Source organism: Necator americanus, chromosome IV, assembly GCF_031761385.1.
Source record: "Necator americanus strain Aroian chromosome IV, whole genome shotgun sequence".
In the NCBI taxonomy this organism is placed as follows: Eukaryota; Metazoa; Nematoda; class Chromadorea; order Rhabditida; family Ancylostomatidae; genus Necator; species Necator americanus.
Window position 1 is genome coordinate 38,423,976 of NC_087374.1, and position 23,072 is coordinate 38,447,047.

Consider the following 23,072-nt stretch of genomic DNA (forward strand, 5'->3'; position numbering starts at 1 on the left):
ATATGAATTCTGGCTATTTGCCAGGTTTCTCTTTTCATGGAATCATATAGAATCTCTGTCAAATGGAAATGCAAGCATCAATATTTAGTAATTATAAGAATTTCAATGAAACTATATCTATGTATAGCAAAGAGACACTAAGAGACATATGAAAGAGAAAAAAAAACCATCTAATATGAATTACGGCCTATTACACAACCACAACTGTGCATTTGGAGAAAGTGAAGAGTATCCTTTTCTTCTGGAGGGAATTCGCTGCAACTCCTTCTTGTATATAAACACAGAATTGAAGAATTGTCTGAGTGAATCCATAGAAAAAGGAGGCGTATTGCTGGCAGGAATTCCGTAAGAACGTTTTCCGGACGAGGTGCAGGAAAATATGGCATCGTCGTCTCATTGTCTATCAATACAAGTTTGCACAATGAGTCTCGTTGTCCGTAACAATCTGGTTACGCTTAGCACAGTTCTTCCCGAACAGAAATCGCTGTAGTTCTCTTTGATATCAGTCAATGGAGGCAGAGCTGAGTGAGGTTGATCATGCAGACGAAATCAGTCTTCCCTTTCCGTGTCGAACATGGAGCGCAACATTAGGAACGTATGTAGCTGCTCCGGATGTACACTAGCATGCCGTTTATCGAACGTCGTCTTCGGCGCCAACGCCGGAACGGACAGTATACGTCGTGCAAGCGACGCTAGCGAGGGAAACTGCGCCTGACCAACGGTACTCCAAAATGAGACTACGTCCCTGAAACGTAGAGAAAAGTAAGCAATGCCACTAATAACTATTAGGAAGAACCGGTTGAGAACCTTGTCTGTTGCGCCGGATATTGTGACCGCAGATAACATTCCAGTTCATCGTCACCCACTGGATCATCCTCCAGAGAGTTCAGAAATAGTCGTCGCTTTCGGTGAGGTTCTCCTTCGCAAGAGCTGTCTCGACTAAGTGGTTCACGTTGCGTACGTATGCCGCATAACGCTCGTATCCGATCGCATGCTTGAGACCTTAAGAAGTAAATTAGCTTAAAGGCCTTGACTTTTTCAAAGGACCATCTATTTGATCGTTTTTACTGAATCGTTAAGTCGCTGTACTTCAATTCAGGGTCGTGAAGGTTTGTGAACACGGTTGAGATCTATACAATGATCTAGGAGAACCAAAAAACGTATCAAGTCAGAATCTCACTGAATTCTGACACTAATTGCTCGACTCCGAGGAGATTGAAGTCTTAGTTGGTCTTGGGCGGCTTCGAACCATGAACTGTGTGAACCTCTAAACTATTCCTTACCACCGGTTCCATTTGTCTCAAAGCAAAACGAAGTTTCCTTATCTAAGGAAAGAACATCATCCATACTCCAAAAAAAGGACCGAAAATTATTGTTTTAGCATTGTTTTTTGTTTTTCTTTTTCCATAATTCAAAACTTTAACGAAACTACGTGTGAAATTAATTTACCATTCTCAATCTTCCGCAGCAAAAAACTTCTTGCAGTTATGACTCGTGTTTTTTTGTTTTTTCCCCCCACATATAAAAATATAGTCTTTAAGGACCTCCTTAGAGTAATGACAACGGTAACTGTGGTAAGGAGGAATGTGTAAAATGAAAGTGTTCTACTAAATTGACTTTTTTTGTCATCTCAACAATGCGAACACATAATCACCTTAAATGGGAGCGTAAACATTTCCTTTTTTCCTTCTAACATTTCGTTTATTTTTCTCCAGAAACTATCTATTTCTTTATTTAATTCTCCAATTCAGAAAAAAAAACGATGAAAAAGTAAGCAGAGACAATCCGAAACTCTATATAGAGTTGATTAATATCAAAGAATTCAAAGATTCTTGGAGAAAACCCTTTTCTTGCCTGATTTTCCAACTTTCTAGAATTATTTTTCGTGAGTTTCGCTTACAAAAGAAATATTTTCTTTCAAATCTTATCCACGGTAGCAAACGACTACCCACCTTTCGTGATCCGTGCATATCAGATTTAGTTTCCTATTATGTCTTGGGTTCAAAATAGCTGCGATACGATGTTCAACAGTGATCGTTGTTGATTGTTCACGGACCAGAAGTTCGCTGGCTTTCTAAAAAATTTCAGAAATTGTAAAGATTTAAAGTACCACTAAGTACTACTGTATAGAAGAAGTTGTGCAGAATACTGTGTAAAAGTTTAGATGAAGGTATCTGATAATGCCTCAGATCCATATATTTGTAATGATTTTGCTTTTTTTGTTTTTTTTTTTTTTTGGTTATGCTTAAATTATACTGTAGAACTCAGGTTTCCTCGACCAGAACCTCAACTATGAGGTAAGAACATTTGAGTTACATAGACACGGTGATCGATTTCATCGATTTTCATAGATTTTGATCTGTACTTGACCGGAGCACCACCACTGGAAACTTGTTTTGGCTGCCACTAAATATTCACAAAAGCGATGGCATAATCGATCGCACCTCAACCAACTAGCGGTTATCGATCGAACACTGAACCTCTTTGCAGTCTCGCTCGTATATTTTGATTACATTTAATTATTTATCATTTATTTGATTATTTGTTTATTTAAACTATAAGTTGTCTTATTCTGATGTATATTTCGAACGAAAATATCGATTTAGTGGCTCATTGATTACTGTATTCAAAATCAGCGTATACGACTAACAGTACACAATGAGACCATGCGTACAGTTTCTCACTTAAAGGCATCACCCCACGAATCTGAGGTGGTACGGATTTCAGGTGGAGTATTCGTATACGGGATGGGAGACTATGGAGAGGGGGTGATTCCGTCCATTTCTTCCTAATTGCCGTAAAAAAATGGCCCGGAAGATACGGCTTCAGGCGTTTTGGCGCACTATTTTGTACAGGGAGTTCGCCTGGAGCGCGCCAGCCATGTGCGGCGCCGCATTTTCCGGGCCGTTTTTTACGGCAATTAGGAAGAAATGGACGGAATCACCCTCCTCTCCATAGTCTCCCATCCCGTATACGGATACTCCACCTGAAATCTGCACCACCTCAGATTCGTGGGGTGATGCCTTTAATTACGCTGATTTTGAATGCAGCAACCGTTCTGCATCAAAATATTCCGAATAAATTTGAATAAGTGAAGGACTCGCTACAACAGATCTAGCAGAGCAGAGTGAAAGCTTAAAATTTTTGAAACTTTTCAAGCTTATGTGGTCCTGCGAGCTCAGCTTTCTGGGGATTTCTAGGCTGGATACGATTTATGAGAATATTCTTATCAAAGGGGAACTTCCGTTGTTGGTGATTTCTAAGCAAGAATTACAACTTAACGATATGGATTTGGTGGCAATATGAAGCCGCACTCACTGTTTTTAGCTCACGTAGCAGTGGTGAGATTTCCTCGGAAGAAGGATGACATTCGTGCATTAAAGCGTACCATTCGGGCAAAACCTGTAATAGCACAGTTATGGTATGATGAACTGTCGAACTAGGATCTCAATCCTAGGCCAAAATGGACGTCATGTGAACGTTATGACGCTCATCATGATGACGCAATGAAAAAAAAAACTATACCTTATGAAAATTCGGCTGCTCTTGAGCTAATGACTCAAAAGTCTCTTGGAATGGTCCAAGAAATTCCTCAAGTTCACGTAGATGATCAGCGTTTAAACTTGTGAAACAAGGTTGCAAACCTAGAAAAAAAGATGTGCTGACAGACTGAAAATCTGAGAAAGGAATTGCCCGACATCTCATACTCCGTTTTTTTTTTTTTTCTTTTCACACATAGAGAGGGTATGAAGCCCCGTGTACCTTACACACCAAATCAAATTCTTTGCTAAATAGACTCGGAACCCTAGGGTTACACACAGGCACAATTTCGCTTGGATGATCCTTAATGGGGGAGGGACCGAACAAATCTCCGAACCTATAACGAGGTTTATATTTTGGCCCTGAAAATGCTCCCTCCGCCGAAAGGGTCATTCCCTCCCAGAGGGTTCGCAATATATCGTATATGTGAAACTAAAAATAAGAGGGAAGGTATTGGAATTTCAGAAGACAAAAGTTCAAAGTTCTACAAACACTGAAAAGTCGCAAGTAACCGAAAGCAGAAGCAGGATATGCACAGCTTAGTTTTCTAGTAGAAGAAAAAAGAGTGAGGTCATGGTGGGTACATATTTCTTCGATGTGTTATATTGCCTATATTCGTTGAGGTGAACAATAGATAACCTAGGAGGCACGGAAGAATTCTGGAAAAAAAAAATAAACAGCTTATTGAGGTTACGGAAAATCTATAACCTATTTTGGGTGAACAGCATTTCAAAGTAAAAAAGCTCTTTTGTCCGTTTTTTTTTTTTTTTGCAAATTAACTGCAAAATTTGAATCAAACTTTGAGACGCTATTTTACTACATTTTATTTTTTATTTTTTAAAAATTTTATTTCGTCTAGACATGTTCTAGTACATTCTCCTTTATATATTTATTTATTTAAATTCCAGAAGCGAGTAAAGAATAATAAAAATTAAAAAATATCTTACACCTGGACTATTCGAAACTTCTGTCTACCATTGACTCAATTTTTATTCTCATTATAAATTAGGAGCTCTATAAATTCCTACCACAGACCATACGAACAACGATTTTTAGGTATTTTTTGAGGGAAAAACAGAGTATGAGACAGTAATTCCCCTAAAAGAGTTTTTAAGATTCTGCCAAGCTAACCTTGAAGTTTTGATTGAATGATTTCTTCAATGTTGTGGTAATGATAGTTGAAATCTCTGAGAATTGAGTATATGTTGAAGATATCATCACCACAACATCGTATTGGAAACGGTGGTCGAACATCTGAGTCAGCAAACGCTTTCATTATTTGATCAACCATTTGTACAGACTGTAGAACTGGTACTGAACAGGTCGATAGCACTGCGTGCAGCACCTGAAGAACTCGTAGAGGAGGTCGACTAGGAATTCCGGTCATAATGAGGTGATGAGATGATGAGAACCGTCACTAACCTCTCTTAATTTTTCTTTGAGATCTGGAAATGATTTAGCCGGTGCGAATTCTTCGCCACCTTTTGAACAGGTGATCCTTAGCAGATTCCTATCAAGTTCGTAGTTATGCACTACAACGTTGATAATTTCGGCCATTGATTGGTTCTCGCGAGCTTTGAAGACTCTGAATAGCATTTTTCATATCATATTCGGATAATATAATAACAAAACCTGGAATATTTCAAGGAATATTGTGGATGCTTGGGTATTTTTTTATTCTACAGCCTATAGACTTCTTCAGTTTTGATCCTGCACTGATAACGTAGAGCCGTTATGTGACGGAAGAAGACATTCTCGGTCATAATGGTGAATTTGAAGCAACGGAGTCCTGAACCCGTATCCAGCAAAACTCTCCCATTTGGATAAATGCGCTCTAGGGAAATACGCTTTGCTTGGAAACATTCGCATCCAAGGAAAATAACCTCCGCCGAGAAACGCAAAACGCAGCTGTAGTACTCGTTTTAAGACTGGAAATGTTTCTCCAGCTAACGTCGAGGTCCTACAGCGAAGCGCCACTGCACCGACTTTGAGTCAGTCAGCCAACCAAACAATATCGAAAAGGAAGACGATTGGGAGAAGAGGTCGCCGACGGTTTTTTTTTCCATCGACGCTTTTTTCATTTTCTTCAAAGGCATCACCCCAAGAGTCTGAGGTGGTGCAGATTTCAAGTGGAGTATTCGTGTACGGGATCGTAGATTATGGAAAGATGGGTGATTCCGTCCATTTCTTCCTAATTGCCGTAAAAAACGGCCTGGAAGATGTGGCGCCGCACAAGGCTGGCGCGCTCCAGTCGAACTCCCTGTAGAAAATAGTGCGCCAGAACGCCTGAAGCCGTATCTTCCGGGTCGTTTTTTACGGCAATTAGGAAGAAATGGACGGAATAACCCCCCTCTCCATAGTCTCCCATCCCGTATACGAATACTCCACCTGAAATCCGTACCACCTCAGATTCGTGGATGCCTTTAAAGACGAGTATATCAGATGCAGGCTCTGCCAAGGTGACCCTGGATTCCATGTTAGTGGCGCGCAAGAGTGGCAACAGACCATGTCTAGAGGTTGTGTGCCCCGTAGGGAGATTGAGAGAATAGCTGTCCACGTCTACTAAGAACGCATGCACCCGTCTCTTCTCATCCGAGCCAATATTATTATATTTCGTTGTTATTGAAGTGAAACTTAAAGGTATCACCCCAGGGTTCTGACGAGGTATGGATTTCCGAGGGCCAAAGTCTATACGTGGGCATAGATTGCAAGAAGGCATCAGGCACGTGCGGGATATTGCAACGCGTCACCCTTGCACCCCGCCCCCTCCTGCCATTCGTGAAAGGAAGTCGCGCGTTGGTGCGTCCGAATGGATTTTCGACGAATTTCAGGCGGAAGCGGGGCGCAAGGTTGGGGACGTAGTAAGGGGCCGCATTCCAAAGCCGCCTGTTTACAGTGATGCTGGGAGAGATGAGCGAGATCCCACCCGTTCTTGTAATCTACGCCCCCGTATCGTCTATGGCCCTCGAAAATGAGCAGTAATTGATATAATAATTATATATAATACAATTATATATAATATAATTCAAGACGTTCACCTAATTAATTGTCATTATTATCGTAATCAATTCAACCGATGAAAAAATGGTCATTACCTATTAACTCATTGATCGCTTAATTTTGATTTAAAAAATACACAGCACGTTGAATATCCGTAATATAATCGCATAGTAATGTAGTTATTGAATGTCCGGAACTAAACACTTACCCAAGAACGTTACTACGCCACTTCCAATCATGACTGATACGAGAACAATGGACTACTCGAAAATCCTGAAACGAGAGAATATTAGAAAAATGATAAAACAGATTCTCCAGCATATGGGACCCTGAGGTTTACCAAAAACCGCGAACAGTAACGCACCGGAAATTGTAGCTCACCTTATCATAATAGGAAAGGGACTCAATTGCTAAGCATACACCTTGTGATGTTCGAGACAACTCGTTCTTAAGATCTTCCATGCAAAATCGTAGATTAGTTTGAAGCGCCTAAATACTTATGTTTCTGTATTAAAGGATTAAATGTCTGGGGTTTATTGATTCGCTTTTTCGGATGCGACGACGCATCGTTCGACTTCAATTCAAAAACGCTTGAGGTTTATGAGTTGATGAAAGGTTTTATGTTTTTTAAATGACGCGTATGGGACCTTTATAATAACTTGCTGGAGCTAGTTGATGTATCAGATCAGTGCTTCTATCCTTACGGACAATTTTGGTAATATTTTATCAATTCCAGAGAGGTGAAAGAATATGAAAATATATGAAAAAGAAAGGTTTGGTTGGCCTAGAGAGGTTCCAAACCGTCGATTATGTGGTAGTGGCGGAACCTCTCACAAACTGAGCTGAACACGATCCACCTATGTTTATTAAACATAGGCAGTGATTACTTCCCAGAAAGTTTGTAATACGATAGGTGTACGGTGCACCATTTTGCGAAACATAACGCCTTCACAAGCATGTTTCTCTCATTTCTCTCCGTTCTCTGAATCCAGCCATTTCAAATTAGTAATTAGTTAGTCTGTGTACGCTAAAGCGTCGGGATTTAGAGATTTATTTATGTACATGGATTATAGCGCGGAAAACAAAAAGATTTGAGCGAATAGTGTCAAAATTATGAATAACACTTTCCAAGAATTTAATCCTTACGTTAAGAATCAAGCAGGCAATGAACCTATCGCATTTATACAGCGCTTGAGAGGTTGAAGTCATAATTCTAGGGATTCAGGAATCTCCTAAAGTCTAGCATAGCCCCATGTATCGGAAATGAACAACGTGAACGCTTTCCGAGTCTGGATAAAGAAACTACAGCTTTTGGAATTTTGATTTTTTGCAAAGTAAGGTAGTCAAGAGCAGATTATAAAAATGATGCGTTTTCTTTAACATGAACATTTTAATAACAAATCAAAACATCATAGAATTTCTAGAAAGAATACAAGCGCTTGGTATTTCTAAGCTGCTGTCACGAGCAAGAAAAATGAGGAAAGAAGAAGAAGAAGAAGAGAGGAAGAGGGAGAGAGAGAAAGAATCTATAGAAATAAAATTTCAAACTCACAGACTGTAGCATTTGCGTATCCGGAAAGACGTCATGCGGTGACGTCCCAGAACGTTTCGATAATTGCCACATACGATCGAGCAACGCACGAAATCCTTTACCCTGGAATCAGAGAGAACTAATTATATGTACGTATGCTTTAAAATATTTCGTGTATGGTTTGTAAACCATACACGAAATATTTTAAAGCATAAAGTATAGGAGAAGATAAGAACTGAGAAAAACAAAGAAGAAATAAATAAGAATAATAGCATGGATCAATCCGTTGTGAAGACGCGCCCATGCTTCCGACTGGAATTCAGAATTGTATGACGGGAGTTTATGGACACGTGCGCAGTCTTAGAGTTTCTTGCGGGGCTCATCTGATGTATTAAGAGAGTGTTTTTATCCTCCCAGGCAAGGCTTATACCAATTTGTCTCCTCGGAATGATGAAGCGTTTGGTTGGCACTGGAACGGTTACGAACCATCGACCGTACGGTCACAGCCGAACCTCTTACCGATTCCGTTGCACTCGTCCGATTTTAAGGGTATAAGGACATACACGACCCTCAAACTCATAAATTATTATTATTATTATTATACTACAATATTATACGATGAGAATTAGCGGTGAAAAATATGTTTAAACAGAGGAGGGACAGAATCGGACCACGATGAGGTCCATAATGACTTTCGAGCAGCAACACTAGGGATTAGAAAGGATGTTCAGCGCTGACGCTCCGCCCAGTTCCGCTCAAGATTTTTGCCCGTTCGGAATTCCCCAGCCTCCTACGCAAATCACAATTGAAGATAATAGAAGAAATGAAAAATTCTAACATAAATACTTTTAATCTTTTAAGCAGCGAGAGGGAAAAAAACGTTGTAAAACTTACTGAAAAAATATCAGGATCAATGAGATCAAGAGCACAACACTTTACGATAGAATCCGTAAGCACTTCACGATCAACGTCACCAATTGATACCTCGCCGGATGTTTGACTGATCAACTGTGCGGAACTACTGCTCTCCGACTAAAAAAAAGCGGAATCAGTTATTGAAAATACGCCTACGTAAATAACAGTGAAATAATTGAAATAAATATTGAAATGGGATTCTTAGTAGATCTATTCGGAAAAAAAGACGAGAAAACGGGGAATTAGCTTGACAACTAGAGGAAATTTCTGCGGAAGTTCGTTGTTAACGGCGGCTGAAACTCGTTATCACTGTAGTTATGATGCGGATAGTAATAATCTGTGATTTCGTTGCTCAGAAGAAATTTAAAATAACTTTCTTTCAAACCTCTACTTTTATGAATCACCCAGCCGATTGTCCGATTATCTAGTAAACGTCATATTCGCGTAATCGTGGCAAGAACGAACAAATTCTGTTCATTGTGAATTTAACAACGTGACGTAGTTTCCTCTTTCAGTCCGAGGAATGCATAAAAGTCAATTGCGTCAGAGCACAAATTTCACTGGCGCCGGTCGAGGAAAAAAAAACAAGAGAAAAGAGCAGGAAATACTAGAAGCAGTGAGAATTTGCCTTTATCTTCGACTAATTTCGGAAATGAGCTATTTTTGAGAAAAGCGTTCATGGGCTGTCCATGCAATTTCCAGACACTTTTTCCCCGAAATTTATTTAGTGTTTTTCTTCCCTTTCCAAATAACTTTCTTTGCATTCGAAAATTCTGAGTGCTGTTTCTATGGCGAACCATTGGAAAATATTGGTTGCCAGCTCCTCCTCGACTTTTTTGCTTTACAAATCCCGGTAATGAGCCTCTAGATGTTCATCGAGAGGTACGGTGCTAATTACTAGGATGTAGATCTTAGTGATACCATCATGATTGGGCTGGAAGTAAATAGAAGGCTGCAGAACGAGGTCTGCTGAAGACGAGTGAGAGTTTCATGTTTGTTTGCCGTTTTTATTGATTTTTGATTTTGTTTGTTATTTTCTTTATTATCATAATGTTATATTACAATAAATAAGGGAAATAATAAACAAAACTAGAAAATGATTTTCCGGAACCGGTAATGCAGCGTCACATATTCTAAGGTCATTTGAACTGCATGAATTGAGTACTGATAAAAGATGCCAAAATCAGAGGCCAGAGCCCTACTTAGCCATCCTAGCCAACTTCTTCATCGCGACGATTCCAGACGCTTTTTTCTCCGCAAATTTTATTTGTTGTTTTTCTTCCCTTCATATATTGGAATTCATGAAAAAAGTACACACCTAAGCGGGGAATAAAAAATGATCCAGAGGTCATAGAAACGTTTCGAATGATTGACTGAAAAATTCCACGAAATGCGAGAAAAAGAAATACTGCTAGGAAATACATGTGAGGTAATTACTTAAGCCGAAGTGTAGACACCTGGCTTTTCTGGAACACATAAGAGCGCCGGGAGTGAATAAATAAATAAAAGTACGAAGTGAGCGAGACACAGTGAACCCCGTGTGATAAAAAGATGAAGATGCAGTAAGAACGAATCATCTAGCATTGGTTCACTAATTACACCATTAATCACGTAATTGGTCTTTTTTTTTCAAATAATATAATAGGATTACGGTATAGGAACGGCATGTCAATCTAATGAAGTTCTCGTTAGCTCTGGTAATTAGCTCAATTTGTAGATACAAAGAAAACGGCTATTTCCTGTTAGGTTTAATGTGCAACAGTAAATTAGAGCTATAATTGCGGAGAGAAAAAGTTGAAAAGTTGCCGAAGGAACGACCGGCCCCTGAAAATCAGTTCCTGTTTGTTTTTACCGTAAAATCATGCCCTGAAGCAATGTGGATTCGAACTTCGAAGCACTTCAAGCTTAGATAACTATTTTTTCGAGAAAAAAAAATCCAAACGATATTACTAAAATAGTTGCAAGGAAAGGTGAAGGTGAAGATCCACGAGAGAGATTCTAAGAAAATTTCAGGTAACGTACACATAGCTGGTTTTCCACGAATAAATTTAAATTAATTAAATTAAATAAATTAATATGTGGTTCTATAGTTGTTGTACTTGCAGTACCCCCATATTTTTAAGGAATATTCATTTAGATTTGTGCGAAAAAAAAACAAGAAAAAAAGAGAAAATAAATGAAATAAATAACTAGTTCATAATGAATTAAGGAAAAATAAAAAAAAAATTAAGCTAAAATTTTAAGTCAAAACGGAAATAGTTTCATATTTCCTTAACAAATCTGGATCTGTTTCGAATTATGAAGAAAAAAAAATTAGAGAAGTCTGTAAGACGTGAATTTTATTACAAAAAAAAAAAAAGAAACAAGGATCTGATCCTACGTTAATGGTAAGTGAAAGTGTTGGACGTTGTTCGTTTATGCGTTGCATACCGGATACAGTCGATTCGAACGATGACTGTTGTCCTGCCTCTACAGTATCTGTTGATGAGCTGAAAATATTTGATTTCACACAGAAAAAGCACATTTTACATACATTTTACATATTTTACACGACGATCTACGTATTCATCTACAAATTTTCACTTATTACATAAATTGACCGCTATCACTCACCCGTGAGCACTAGAACGATAACTGAGACCAATCGGACAACGATGCCTTGTCATATTCCCGGTGCCACCACCGGTATCCGTGTAAAGGACCTAGAAAACAGCAGAATTCCTGGGAAATTCTTAGAGCAATGAAGAAAATGACTAGTCACTGGTAACTACGTCTTTTGTTTTCTAAAAATAGTTGACTACGTCAGGAATTATTATCGGAATTCCAGATTTTTCTTCTTTTCCAGTTTTTTCCTCAAAGATTAAATTCAAGCTGACTTTTAGTTCCTTTTAGTTTTATCTAAAATTCAAAGAACTATTAGAATAGGTTCAGTGCCTGAAAGAATTTTCGAAATTTACTTTTACCTTAAGTTATTTGAAATTTTTGCGATTTTCCTACTAAAATATATAATTGCGATGACAATGAGAAAGAGCAGAAGTAAATACAACTCCTCTTTTCGAGGGTGTTCACTACAACTATCATTTGACTTGCATCTTCGTTCAAAATTCATGTGAATAAGATTGGAAAAAAACTTAAGTGAATTTCATGGCGAATGTTTTGAAGGAGAAAAATCCGTGTTTTTGCTGAATGTATGGCTAAACCACTCGTAATCCCGGATAAATAATGAAATAAACCATTCAAATGCCATGCGAATCTCAAATGGCTTCTATGCGACAAATCTTCTCTCTCTCCATGTGATGAGGTTTCCGAAGTCAAACGAGGGATATTTGACTAATTTCTCGTTATTCAGTTCGTCAGAGGTCAATGATGATGCACAGGATTTTGGTTAATGGATAGCCGATGAATATCGTAACGAAGGAAATGTTAGACCTTCAATCATGGATTCAAGGAATTTTTTAGCGAGATCTACAGAGTCTAGAACCGTATTCACTGTTACAATTCAAGGATATAATACTGTTCACTGTTTTTAAAAAGTTTTAAATGTTTACGCACAGTCGGTGTTTAAATCGAACTTTTCTGTAATTCCTAAGTCATTCCGAGGAAGTGGCGCGGTTCCAAAACTGCCAACGTTGAGGCTCACAAAAATATATCGAATTACTTCCTCTTAAAATTAATGTAAAAGCTATAAATTTAAGTTTTAGAAATTAAAAATAAAGTTAAAATCGATTAAAACAATCAATCAATTAAACTAAAATTATTTTTTGAGTTTAAATCTAAATTTAAAACTTAGATTAGATTTTTAAAAATCAAGAAATTGACTAAAAATCAGAATTTGAACGATTAGAGTTAGAAACTGAAGATAGAAGGAGTAGCGACCGAACTTCGCTGATAATTTTTAGCTTCTTCCATCTTGCCTTAGAACTGAGTTCAGTTTTTTTTTTAATACTTGCACGCCTAAACAATTATATCCGGTCCCATACTGTGCTTAAAAGCCGAAGTTTTCGGAGAAAATTTCAAAGTTTTGCTCTATTTAATAGAGTGCATAGAGTCCAGGACATTGTTTACAGATATCAAAACAACAACACAAATCGCAGCCTACGAGTTCAGTACTTAGTAGTAGTACTCAGACTGATAAATGTAAAATGGATTGGGGAAATTTTCTCCCACACAATCTTCGTCTTTTCAATGAATGTGCCCGATTAAGCAACTGTTCACCCGTTAAAGATATCAGGTTCACTCTACCTCCCTAATTCCATCAAATTTTCGAGCTGAAGAGAATCCAAGATCGAAAATTCCCCTAACACCACTACTCATATTTAATGAAGTAGGGACTAAATGAATTGGGGGAATTTTCTCTCACACAGTCTTCGTCTTTTGAAGAATTAGTCCACGGTAGAAAAGTACGAATAATTTGGATATAGGCTAGTTCAGTGACCTATGTTAAAAAGTTAGTGTGGCATAGTGACAAGAGATTTCGCTACGACTGCACGGTTGATGGTTCGAGATTGTTGTCAGACAACCAAACTTCCATCACTTATGGATTGAGGAGTTGGTGCTGGATCTATCATTGAGGAGGAGACACAGAGATATAGTCGAGTCAAAACGACATGAAGCACGGTGCCGTTACGTAAGCGGCTGCGCTCCACCGCACCGTTTCCCGTGCAACCGCTTCCGCAACTGCACCGTGTTTCATGTCCTTTTAATCCTCCTGTACATCGGATGGGCTCCGCAAGACATTGTACAGATTGCACATTACGCGCTTATAAGCCTTAAGCGATTTTGAGTTCAAGTCGAACACGTTTGCGCATTCCAAATCGATTGATTAATGCGAGACAATTTATCCTCTTAGTTTCATCCTCTGCTTGAAAGATCTATGGATATTCAGCCAGAACGAGGTGAGGAACGATAAGATCTAACCACAGAATCCTATCATCACAAAGGGATAACTGTTTCGTTTGACATTTTAGACGAGAAAACTACCCCTACAGTACATAGACTGTATGGATTTCATTAATGTCATGGTTCTGTTACTTTAAAAAAAAAGAGAATCTCAGTGCATTGCTCATGGAGTTTCAATGCTGTCAGAAAGAGCACTTTCTCGTTCTTTTTTTTTTTTGAAAGTTGTAATTGGAAGGAGTCATGAAATCGCAGCGCGATGGGAAAAATGTTACGGAGAAACACTCTTATCGGAGAAAAAGCAATCCCGTATAAGCGAGTTACAGAAAGAAATTATCCGCAAAGAAGAAAAGTAGAAAAACATGCCGACATACTAACTAAAACAATAGGAAGCATTCAGCCACATTACTTTTATTACAAAAAAAGAATTTCCTTTAAAATCGGAAAACCACAAATTTGACATGGTGAAGGGGAAACCACAGGAAAAGCTAGAGACGGGGTTGTAAGTTGCGAAATCCGGAAAGGTTCCGCTCATCTCTCTTTAATCGTCGGAAAAAAACGGATTGAGAACGGCTTTCGTTCCTGCGTTCCTGCGAGGAACATTAGGACGTGCCACTTTATACACGCGCCGCATCCACGTGCGAGCGGTCGGTAATCAATTGTGGGCTTCTGCGCATTCAAGTGAAAACAATAAATAAATAGGCTGCTGAGGAGACCGGGACTTGTACATAGAGGCGCGTTCTAACGTACCTCGTAGGAACTGAAGCGGTTCCCACGATGTTTCTTCCTACGACCATTAGGGAGTGGTGAATAGAACTACGCCGGATCTCAGAATCTACGACCCCTTCTCTGGCATTTCCCGTGGGTTCGCTCACCACATCAGATTCGTGATATGCTATGACCCTTAAATAATCGGTGATAATCACATTTTAAAGGACGGGAGGAAAGATTTTAAAGGACAACACTGGGTCACGGCTCCCCATCACCGAAAACGCGTGACGCATCTTTGAGGTCATGAATCCTTCCGTGTTTCAGGGCAGTGTATCCAGACGTCAACGAAGCGGTCCTAATGCGCTGTTCATAGATCATAAATCAGATCAGAGATCATAAATTCACCTAGCTTGATCAAACGTTGGGCGTCACGACCGATCCCGGTCCTTCTTAAATTGATCCGTACTATATCATAGAGATTAAATGGGAACATATTGGAGGGAACAGAAATTCACGTAATTCCTTTCTTTCATTCTTTTCTTGTAGCTGATTACAACCGAACAACAACAAAGTCATGTAGTTGTGCTAGTTCATGCTTTTGTTGATCGTGATTTATTTTGCAGTTCCTGACTGCCGTCATAGGATTCTCAGTGCAATCCTATTGCCCTTACCTTATACGTCGCACTAAATACGTCATACGTTCACAAAATACAACGTTCTTGCCCGAAGTGAATTCATCATTCTCTTTATTTTTGTCTTAATAATATCATGCGGATATCGCTTTAATAACGACGATCCCTACATTTCCTTTTCGTATTGACACCTTTTTGGGCAAAATCAGTTGGTCTTTTGAAGAAGAGAGAGAGAGAGAGAGAGAGAGAGAGAGAGAGAGAGAGAGAGAAAGGAAGGAAGTAATTAAAAGAGATGGAAAAAACAAAGGAAAAGGAAGTGTTCGTACATGCAAATGCCTTTCACCAATACAATTAAATGCAAATAGTGATATCTTTCACAAGTACACGCAGTGCATGTGCACAATTTGTATTTGTGAAAAGTTATTTTAGATTGTTCATATCATTCGTCAGTTCTTTTTTTCAATCTTGAAAAACACATAGAAATAAAAAAGTATTGGTGATATACTTAAGTTGAAAAAAAAAAGAATTTCTCGCCCTACAAGATGGTGTTGTTCCAATTTTTTCCATTTTTTTCTGTTGATTTCTCTTTTTCACTTCATTAAAATTGAATGTCGAGTGGATAAAAAATGACATTTTTGACACCTTCCTCTTTTTTGCTTAAACAAGCTGATAGACCCGCCCTCCGCAAGATTTCTGTCATATATGAAGGAGATTAGAAGGAACATGAAAAACTTAGGAAATGGTGAAAAATTAAGGAAATATTCAAAAGGTATGAATAAACATGGAAAAAAAACAGCATAAGGCATCAAGAAACTTATTGAAGAATGAAAACGAGACGGAATGAGATTCAAGTGATTATAAACAAATAAGATTCATCTCAAGTGATTAGAAAAAAGTTCCAAAAAAAATTAAAAATTAGAACATTCCCTATAGTTTAAAGCGGGCAAATTTTCTATTTTTTTATCAAAAGTCGTTCAATTTTCCTGCAATACTTTTTATTTCAATGGACAGTTCTTTCATTCTTTCAATCATTCATTCATTTATTCTTCCGTCCATTCATCCACTCATTCTTTCATTTATTCGTTTTCATGAGCGATTGTTTTCCACAAAAACATTCGTTATTCTTGATGGCAAAAAGCTCAAACAAGAAGAAGACAAGAAGAATCCGATGTAGAAATTCTAAAAATTAATTAATTATAATCAATTATTAATTAGAAATTCTAAATGCATTCCAAGGTTACGTACATAAATAAAAAAGGGAAAAACTCCAAAAAAAAATCTTATATTTCTTCACCTGTTTTCGATCGTCATCCGGCAAAAATTATCCTTGCTGACAATGCTTGAAATGACTTAGAAATTATCTCATGGATTACTTAAAGGGGGATTCGAACAGAAGAGATGAGATTTCTTCGGAGAAATTGAAAATGGTACGAGAATAGGGAATGGAAATAGGTTTTCCATGAGTAGTAGATCTAACTCCTCCTACACATGACGTATGATAAGCGAGAAGAATACGCATGAATTATTGTTCTCTACGATGCGTCGTAGGATGACGCGATGACGTACGTCATTGACCTGCACACTGTCCTCTAAAGAACATCGTACATGGTGCAATTAGTCGCCGTTTTTCATTTCACGTGGGTGGGATTTACGTCAGATTTTCGCAAATTTTCACTGGTTAGAATTGACATCATAAGAATCCCCCAACACAGCAATAAACACGCACATATCTTGAATTATGCATTTTCTCGATATTTTTATATCTCAACAATTTTCCAAACAATGTGAAATGTCGAAATTCCTAATCTCCAACATTTCGAATTATCCAGGATTTTTTCTCATTGTCAACTAATAATCTACGATCTACCATCCGCTTAGAACATTCACGAACATGCAATGAGCTCAGTTTTCATAACTTTAAGAGAAATAAAAAAGTGGTCATAACAAAAATAAACCTACATCGCTGTACAGTAGAAATAAATAAACATATTTCGGCCTTAATTTTGTTTTGATGAAAATAAATAAATAAGTAAATAAATGAATATTGAATAAGCCCAATCTACTTCAATCTAGAAAAAAAATGCTCAGAACGAAGATAAACCCACATCAGGTATAATAGGAATAAATAAGTATATTTTGACATTAATTTTGTCGCTAATACGAATAAATAAATAAAGAAATAAATATGCAATGAGCCCAATCTACTTAAATTTAGAAGAAAAATGCTCAGAACGAAAATCAACCCACATCGCTTTACAGTATAGGAGTAAATATGTATATTTCGGCTTTATATTATTATATTTTTATATTATATTTTTTTTACTATTTTATACTATATTTTTTTACTTATACGAATAAATAAGTGAATAAACAAATATTCAATGAGCCCAATCTACTTAAATTTAGAAAAAAAAGTACTGAGAACGAAAATAAACCCACATCGCTGTACAGTAGAAATATCAGTTAATAGTATGTGGACTGAAGCACTTAACTCAGTTTAGTAACTGACGACAATAAGGGAACAAGCGTCCTATAGTCTCCTAGCTTGTGCTTGTGGGCGGAGCATAGGGTTCAGTGTGTGAACTCGAATATAGCCGAGAAAAAAAAAGCAAGAACTGGAATTAAATGCTATGATAGTACATATCTACAGCACATCCTGAAATTTGCTGACTCTCAAAGACTAGACGTCGGAATACCCAAATAAATACGAATTTTCGGTTTTTGAAGGGGGTTTTCGAAGAATTTATGTCAGTTTGGAAATCATCTTTGGAAGTTGTCGCTCAGATGTCGAAATATGGTGATTGTTGCAATAATTGTTATGAGCAATAATTTAAAAAAAAAGCAATAAAGCAAGTAACAATAAGCTGCAACTGCAGCTGAATTAAAGTAATTAATTTAGGTAATTTAGGCACATGATGGCCGCACTTTGAAGGATATCGCAATGAAACACCAGGGAAGAAAGTTCGCTGAGACTCTCGAGCTTCGCTGTGGGTCCTGAGCAGAGGAAAGAGGTTTGCGGAAACTCTCGAACTTCGTTACGGATCCTAATCAGATCCGATACCAAAGCGCACAGAAGGGTCTCGGAACCGTGACTGGTCCCGTAGATTCTGAGCACCAGGAGCATCTTCCTCTTTCTCCTCGCAATGGTGGGTTACGGTCGCTCGTGGCCAAAAGATATGGCATACAGGTGGGTCGTAACATTGATCTTTACGTCTGGTTAGGATCTATAGGCGTCAGTAGTAATGTTATAGCAGAGTCAGGCCTTGATCAAATGCGGTCCCATGCGGAGGTCCCAGAACTGCTCTCTCAAACTGCTAAGAACCCTTAGATCTGTTAGAAAACACGAGCGCTCTGCTCGGAGGCAAATTCCGGACAGGATGGGAACGTATTGGTGGGGACGGGAATTCCCGTGAGCGTGAGCTCTTCCAGCTATTTACCGCCAAAAATCCTTACATAGTACGGTAACCTCCAGCAAAACCTCGGAATGGTGATAATTCAGGAATTTCTAGTATTTGGAAAGAAATAGCGAGACTAGCACTGTCAGCTCAATAATAGCCATTTTATTTGTTGTTTTTTGTCCCCCTTGGGATTATTGTCATGAGGTTTATCCCTCATTCACATTGGCTTTGTGTCATCTTTTGTTGTATCACGTAAAATAAGCTAAAGATATCAGCTGTTCACAGAATTCTTCAGATTCTTCACTGAAACTAAGCCGTCATAGGATCCGTAAATCTTTTATATTATGGTATTATTGTTTTCTTTTTGGAAAATATGATATTGCGCTAAGGTCCTTTTACTAAACCCTACATTTCTGCATATATTTATATTATATACATATAACAATTTTTAAAGGAAATTTTTCTCGACGTTATGTCCCGCTTTGCTTCGTCCTTACTGAAAATATGGAACTTTTTTTTGTTGTTGTCAGATTCAAATTATCAGATACCGCTTTTAACATCATCACCCACTTAAATATACTCAAAAATGAGAAATTTTGTCGTCCTTAAGGTTGTATGAGCGAAAAAATGCAGACCGACTATGAAATTCTTTGATTGTTTAGCTGCTGATGGACTGAATATTTAGGATAGGATCTCAATTTCGGAAAAATGTTTCGTAAAAAGTGGGAGATGCTAAGAAGAAAAAAAAAACCCAATTGCTAAAGAGTCGAAGTTCATAGCAAGTTAAAGTTTTTGTTCGGATTTTGATGCGTAGGATGTGAATTGAAGCGATTCGTATAATCACAGAAAATTCATAATAATTGTCCGATCTTTAAGCAGTAATGATTGTTGCTATGAACTTCGATTCTTTAGCAATTAGTTTTTTTCCCCTCTTAGCATCTCCCACTTTTCACGAAACATTACAAATTTGCTTTTTTTTCTGCGTTTCGGCGACTTCCCTGTTGAAACGAAATGACCTGACGAATTGTCGCACCGTAACCACAAACACTTTTTTCTGCGATTACGGGTGATTTAGTGGGAAACGGTATTTGTTTGTCTAAATCCGTTCCTGCTACTTTGTCTAATTTTGAAGAATGATTGCAAAAATTCGCTTTTCAAAGAAAAGATGCCTTTTTCATTCAAGATCCACTTACTGTAAACAAAACAAGCTGTAGATGTAGATGTCCAAAACTGCAGCTTTCAGTTTACATACATATTATTGTATATTATTCCATTATATTATTGATTGCTGGAATATTTTTTGATAATTCTGGATATACTCTGTAGTTCTTCGGTTAAATGCTATTAACGTTAAGATACCACCGCTACCTCAAGCGGAATATGAAATAATTAAGAATAATTAAAATAATACACAAAAAAATTGAACAGCACTCATCAATATTCATCAAGGTGAGTTTTGATAAGAGATGGAAGTAGCAAGGTAGCAATCCTTAACTGGAACCTCTCATGCGGATTTCTCTGATTTTTCTGAGGTCCCATATGCGAATCTTGCTATACTCGAGTCATAGACGACATGAAGCTCGGTGCAGTTGTGTAAGCGACTGCGGTCAAAGTGGCGCGGTGGAGCGCAACGGTTAGGATCGAAGGTGGATCCTTGCTGGTACCAGTTATCGCTGGAGTTCGTGATGGTCCCACCACGAGCCCAATCGCTTGCTCCACCGCGTCGCTTCGAGCCCGGCAGCTTACGCAACGGCACCGTGCTTCATGTCGTTTTGACTCGACCATATCAGCTCGTGGTGTCCATGCTTGTGATAGACTAAATCGGGAATTTCAGAATACGTACTGAGCACGTACGGACTTCAAGTTGATTAGAATTAGGTTGTTCCATAAGTTCCCCTCTCCTCCTCTTCCCTACGATCGTCAACATTTTCTATTCCTGAGCAACCAGAGTCTCCTAGCCCAAAAGAAGCAAAAATCGATCATTGATCGATGGACGAGGACTATTTACTATTCTACCGACTACATTGTTGATCGGAATATCTATCTTGTTGGATAGAAAAAAAAATATCAGAAAAGTAGGAAAGAAACTTATGGGACAACCTAATACTAATAGCCTCTTCTATTTTGGAAGTTTTTCCTTTTTGCATCGTTTTTATTTATCCCGAGAATTCTTTGCTCGAATGTGCAGCTGTTTACTCAATACTGTAAGGTCTTCGCCCACTAAAACACCCGAACAAATAGTTACAGACCTGACTAGTACAGCTATATGAGTAGAATTATCCAGGAGCTGCAAAAAGCTGATGTCATCCAGCTTTCAAAAATTCCAAACAAATTCCAAATCCACAAACAGATGGGTCAAGTGCTCACAGGGGGCATAGAGGCAACAACTCTCTGTTTTGAGATGTTGAACTATCGGACAATGTCTAGAAAGAGGTCTGAGGGCACTTGGCCTCGATATGCAGTCCAAGGCGAGGCGTCAAATCCACCGTTAAATCAGTAAAATGTGGAAAAAATGAGGAATAGATGGATTTTGCACGAACCCCTTCTGTAGATCGAGACGATTGAGTAAAGCTGTGCCCAAGGGCGACAAGGTACCGACAACTTCGTCAGGCTGAGAGCGCCAATTACGTAGATAAGGAATAGTGCCGCTGTTATTTCTTTGCCTTTTCAGAAATCATTTGAATAGATAATTTCTCCTACATTTTTCGATGCACAGAGCGAAAAATTAAATTAAATCGAATTAATTTTAATTTTAAAACTTCAGTATGCAAACAGGAACAGAAAGTGAAGGAAAGCGTGACAGATCTGAATCAAAGTTATCTGGCGTGACTGGAACATCTTTGTGTAGCGAACGATTAGCTCAACTCCTACCAGAGGAGCAGAGGATTCTCAGAAGGCGTATCGAGAATATTTCATAGATTTAATAAGCTTAACAATAAAGGAAAAAAGTAACTTATATTCCAAGGAATGAAAGTGCGATAAAAAATTTGTGTGTAAGGAATTTTATAGTATAAAGAATAAATTGTACTTTTCTAATTTAAGTTGGATACTAAAGCGTCGATGACGGAATAGGAATAGCACGAATGAAGAATTCTTGGTTCTATGCGAGGTCTAGCTGATCATCGAACACGATTCAGCTCGGACGACTCTTCAAGGACGACGACACAGTCTCGGCGAAGACACAGTTCGCCAAAAGTTAGGCCGTAACATTCATAAAGTCATTTAAATCATTTAAATCACACCGTTCAAGTCATTTAAGTCAATGAAAGCTCAGAGAATTCCCTTGAAATCGCCTACGATTGCATAATTGACATAAAGTAGCTAACCTTACAAGCATAACACGCTACATACGGTAGCCGGACGTTTGTGAGCGTGTCGAGTACCTGCAAACGAACACAAATCACAATGTTCACCGTTCCTAATAGTTGTTTCTGCAAAACGCAAGAAACAAAAAAAGAACGCCGAGGTGAGATTTTCCAAGAAAAAGTTATGAATCAAGGAGATTCGGAAGATGAAGGGATCTAATACATATCTGAGGTAACTCCTTCCTTCCTTTTATGGTTCTCGAGTTGTTGACGGTTGAATTTGGGTCAAATGTAAGAAACAATATTTGAAGCTGTGATGGTTTCAAGAAATAAACATGTAAACATCAGAAAACGTAATCAAATTAAGACCCACAATTCCGTTTTGGACCAGGAAAATGCATGCGGATCCAGAATATTTTGCTTTGAGTTGAAATGGAAAACTTCGAACATTATGCGTCGAAAACGAATACTATTACTGTTTTATGGATAACCACGTAGCCGCAAACATTTTTCATAACAACCTTTCTTCTGCAAATTTACCGACCAATCGTCATGATTTGCACAGGAATTCGCCGCAGAAGGAATTTTCCACAATTCTCCGGAACAGTATTTCTCAGGACACAATGTCCACGATATTAACGGGTAGTGGCAATTCAATTCTCTTCAATAAAATTACAAAAATAATAGGAAAACTGAGAAAAAGGATCGATGGAGAGCGGGTTCCGGCTCAACTATGAGTTGACCATGTTCACAAAATCAAAAGGAATGAAGGATCTGGAAGTGATTACAACCAGGATTTCATCATAAATCAATTGAAAATCCTTCTTTCAGCTTTTTCCAGAGAATTCCTTATAGACGTCTGCAATTTTGAATTTTTCTCATCACTTTACTTAGTCCGAGGCGGCTTGACCCAGCTGATCCTCGAAGGTTCTAGAAGGATAACATCAAAGGATATAAGGCAAGCTCTATTATCCTTATAATGCGTCATTACAAGCCTGAGAACAGAGGATGTTCTCAAGTGGAATCCGATCCATCAGTCTGTGAAGAAGAAAGGGCTATTTTGCAAGGAAAATTCGTTACACAACCGACCATTTTTTGAACCTCATCGGACCAGAACAAAGGGATGAAAAAGAAAACAGTAGGA

The 23,072-nt window shown here is 38.2% G+C and overlaps 1 protein-coding gene across 2 annotated transcripts in view; it reads right to left on the reverse strand.

The window, feature by feature from the left end:
- Positions 1-549: 549 nt before the first annotated feature.
- RB195_003984 (uncharacterized protein) overlaps positions 550-23,072 on the reverse strand; it is a gene marked incomplete at both ends in the record, with an annotated part of 88,850 nt that continues 66,327 nt past the window's right edge. For both annotated transcript variants that reach the window (XM_064201883.1, XM_064201884.1), the window contains 14 exons: positions 550-745; positions 808-1,002; positions 1,953-2,074; positions 3,319-3,402; positions 3,526-3,644; positions 4,672-4,885; positions 4,963-5,125; positions 6,749-6,813; positions 6,922-7,029; positions 8,093-8,194; positions 8,966-9,103; positions 11,367-11,475; positions 11,600-11,688; positions 21,950-22,006. In XM_064201883.1, the coding sequence (XP_064057764.1) occupies positions 550-745; positions 808-1,002; positions 1,953-2,074; positions 3,319-3,402; positions 3,526-3,644; positions 4,672-4,885; positions 4,963-5,125; positions 6,749-6,813; positions 6,922-7,029; positions 8,093-8,194; positions 8,966-9,103; positions 11,367-11,475; positions 11,600-11,688; positions 21,950-22,006 (1,761 nt within the window). The remainder of the gene's footprint in view (positions 746-807; positions 1,003-1,952; positions 2,075-3,318; positions 3,403-3,525; positions 3,645-4,671; positions 4,886-4,962; positions 5,126-6,748; positions 6,814-6,921; positions 7,030-8,092; positions 8,195-8,965; positions 9,104-11,366; positions 11,476-11,599; positions 11,689-21,949; positions 22,007-23,072) is intronic.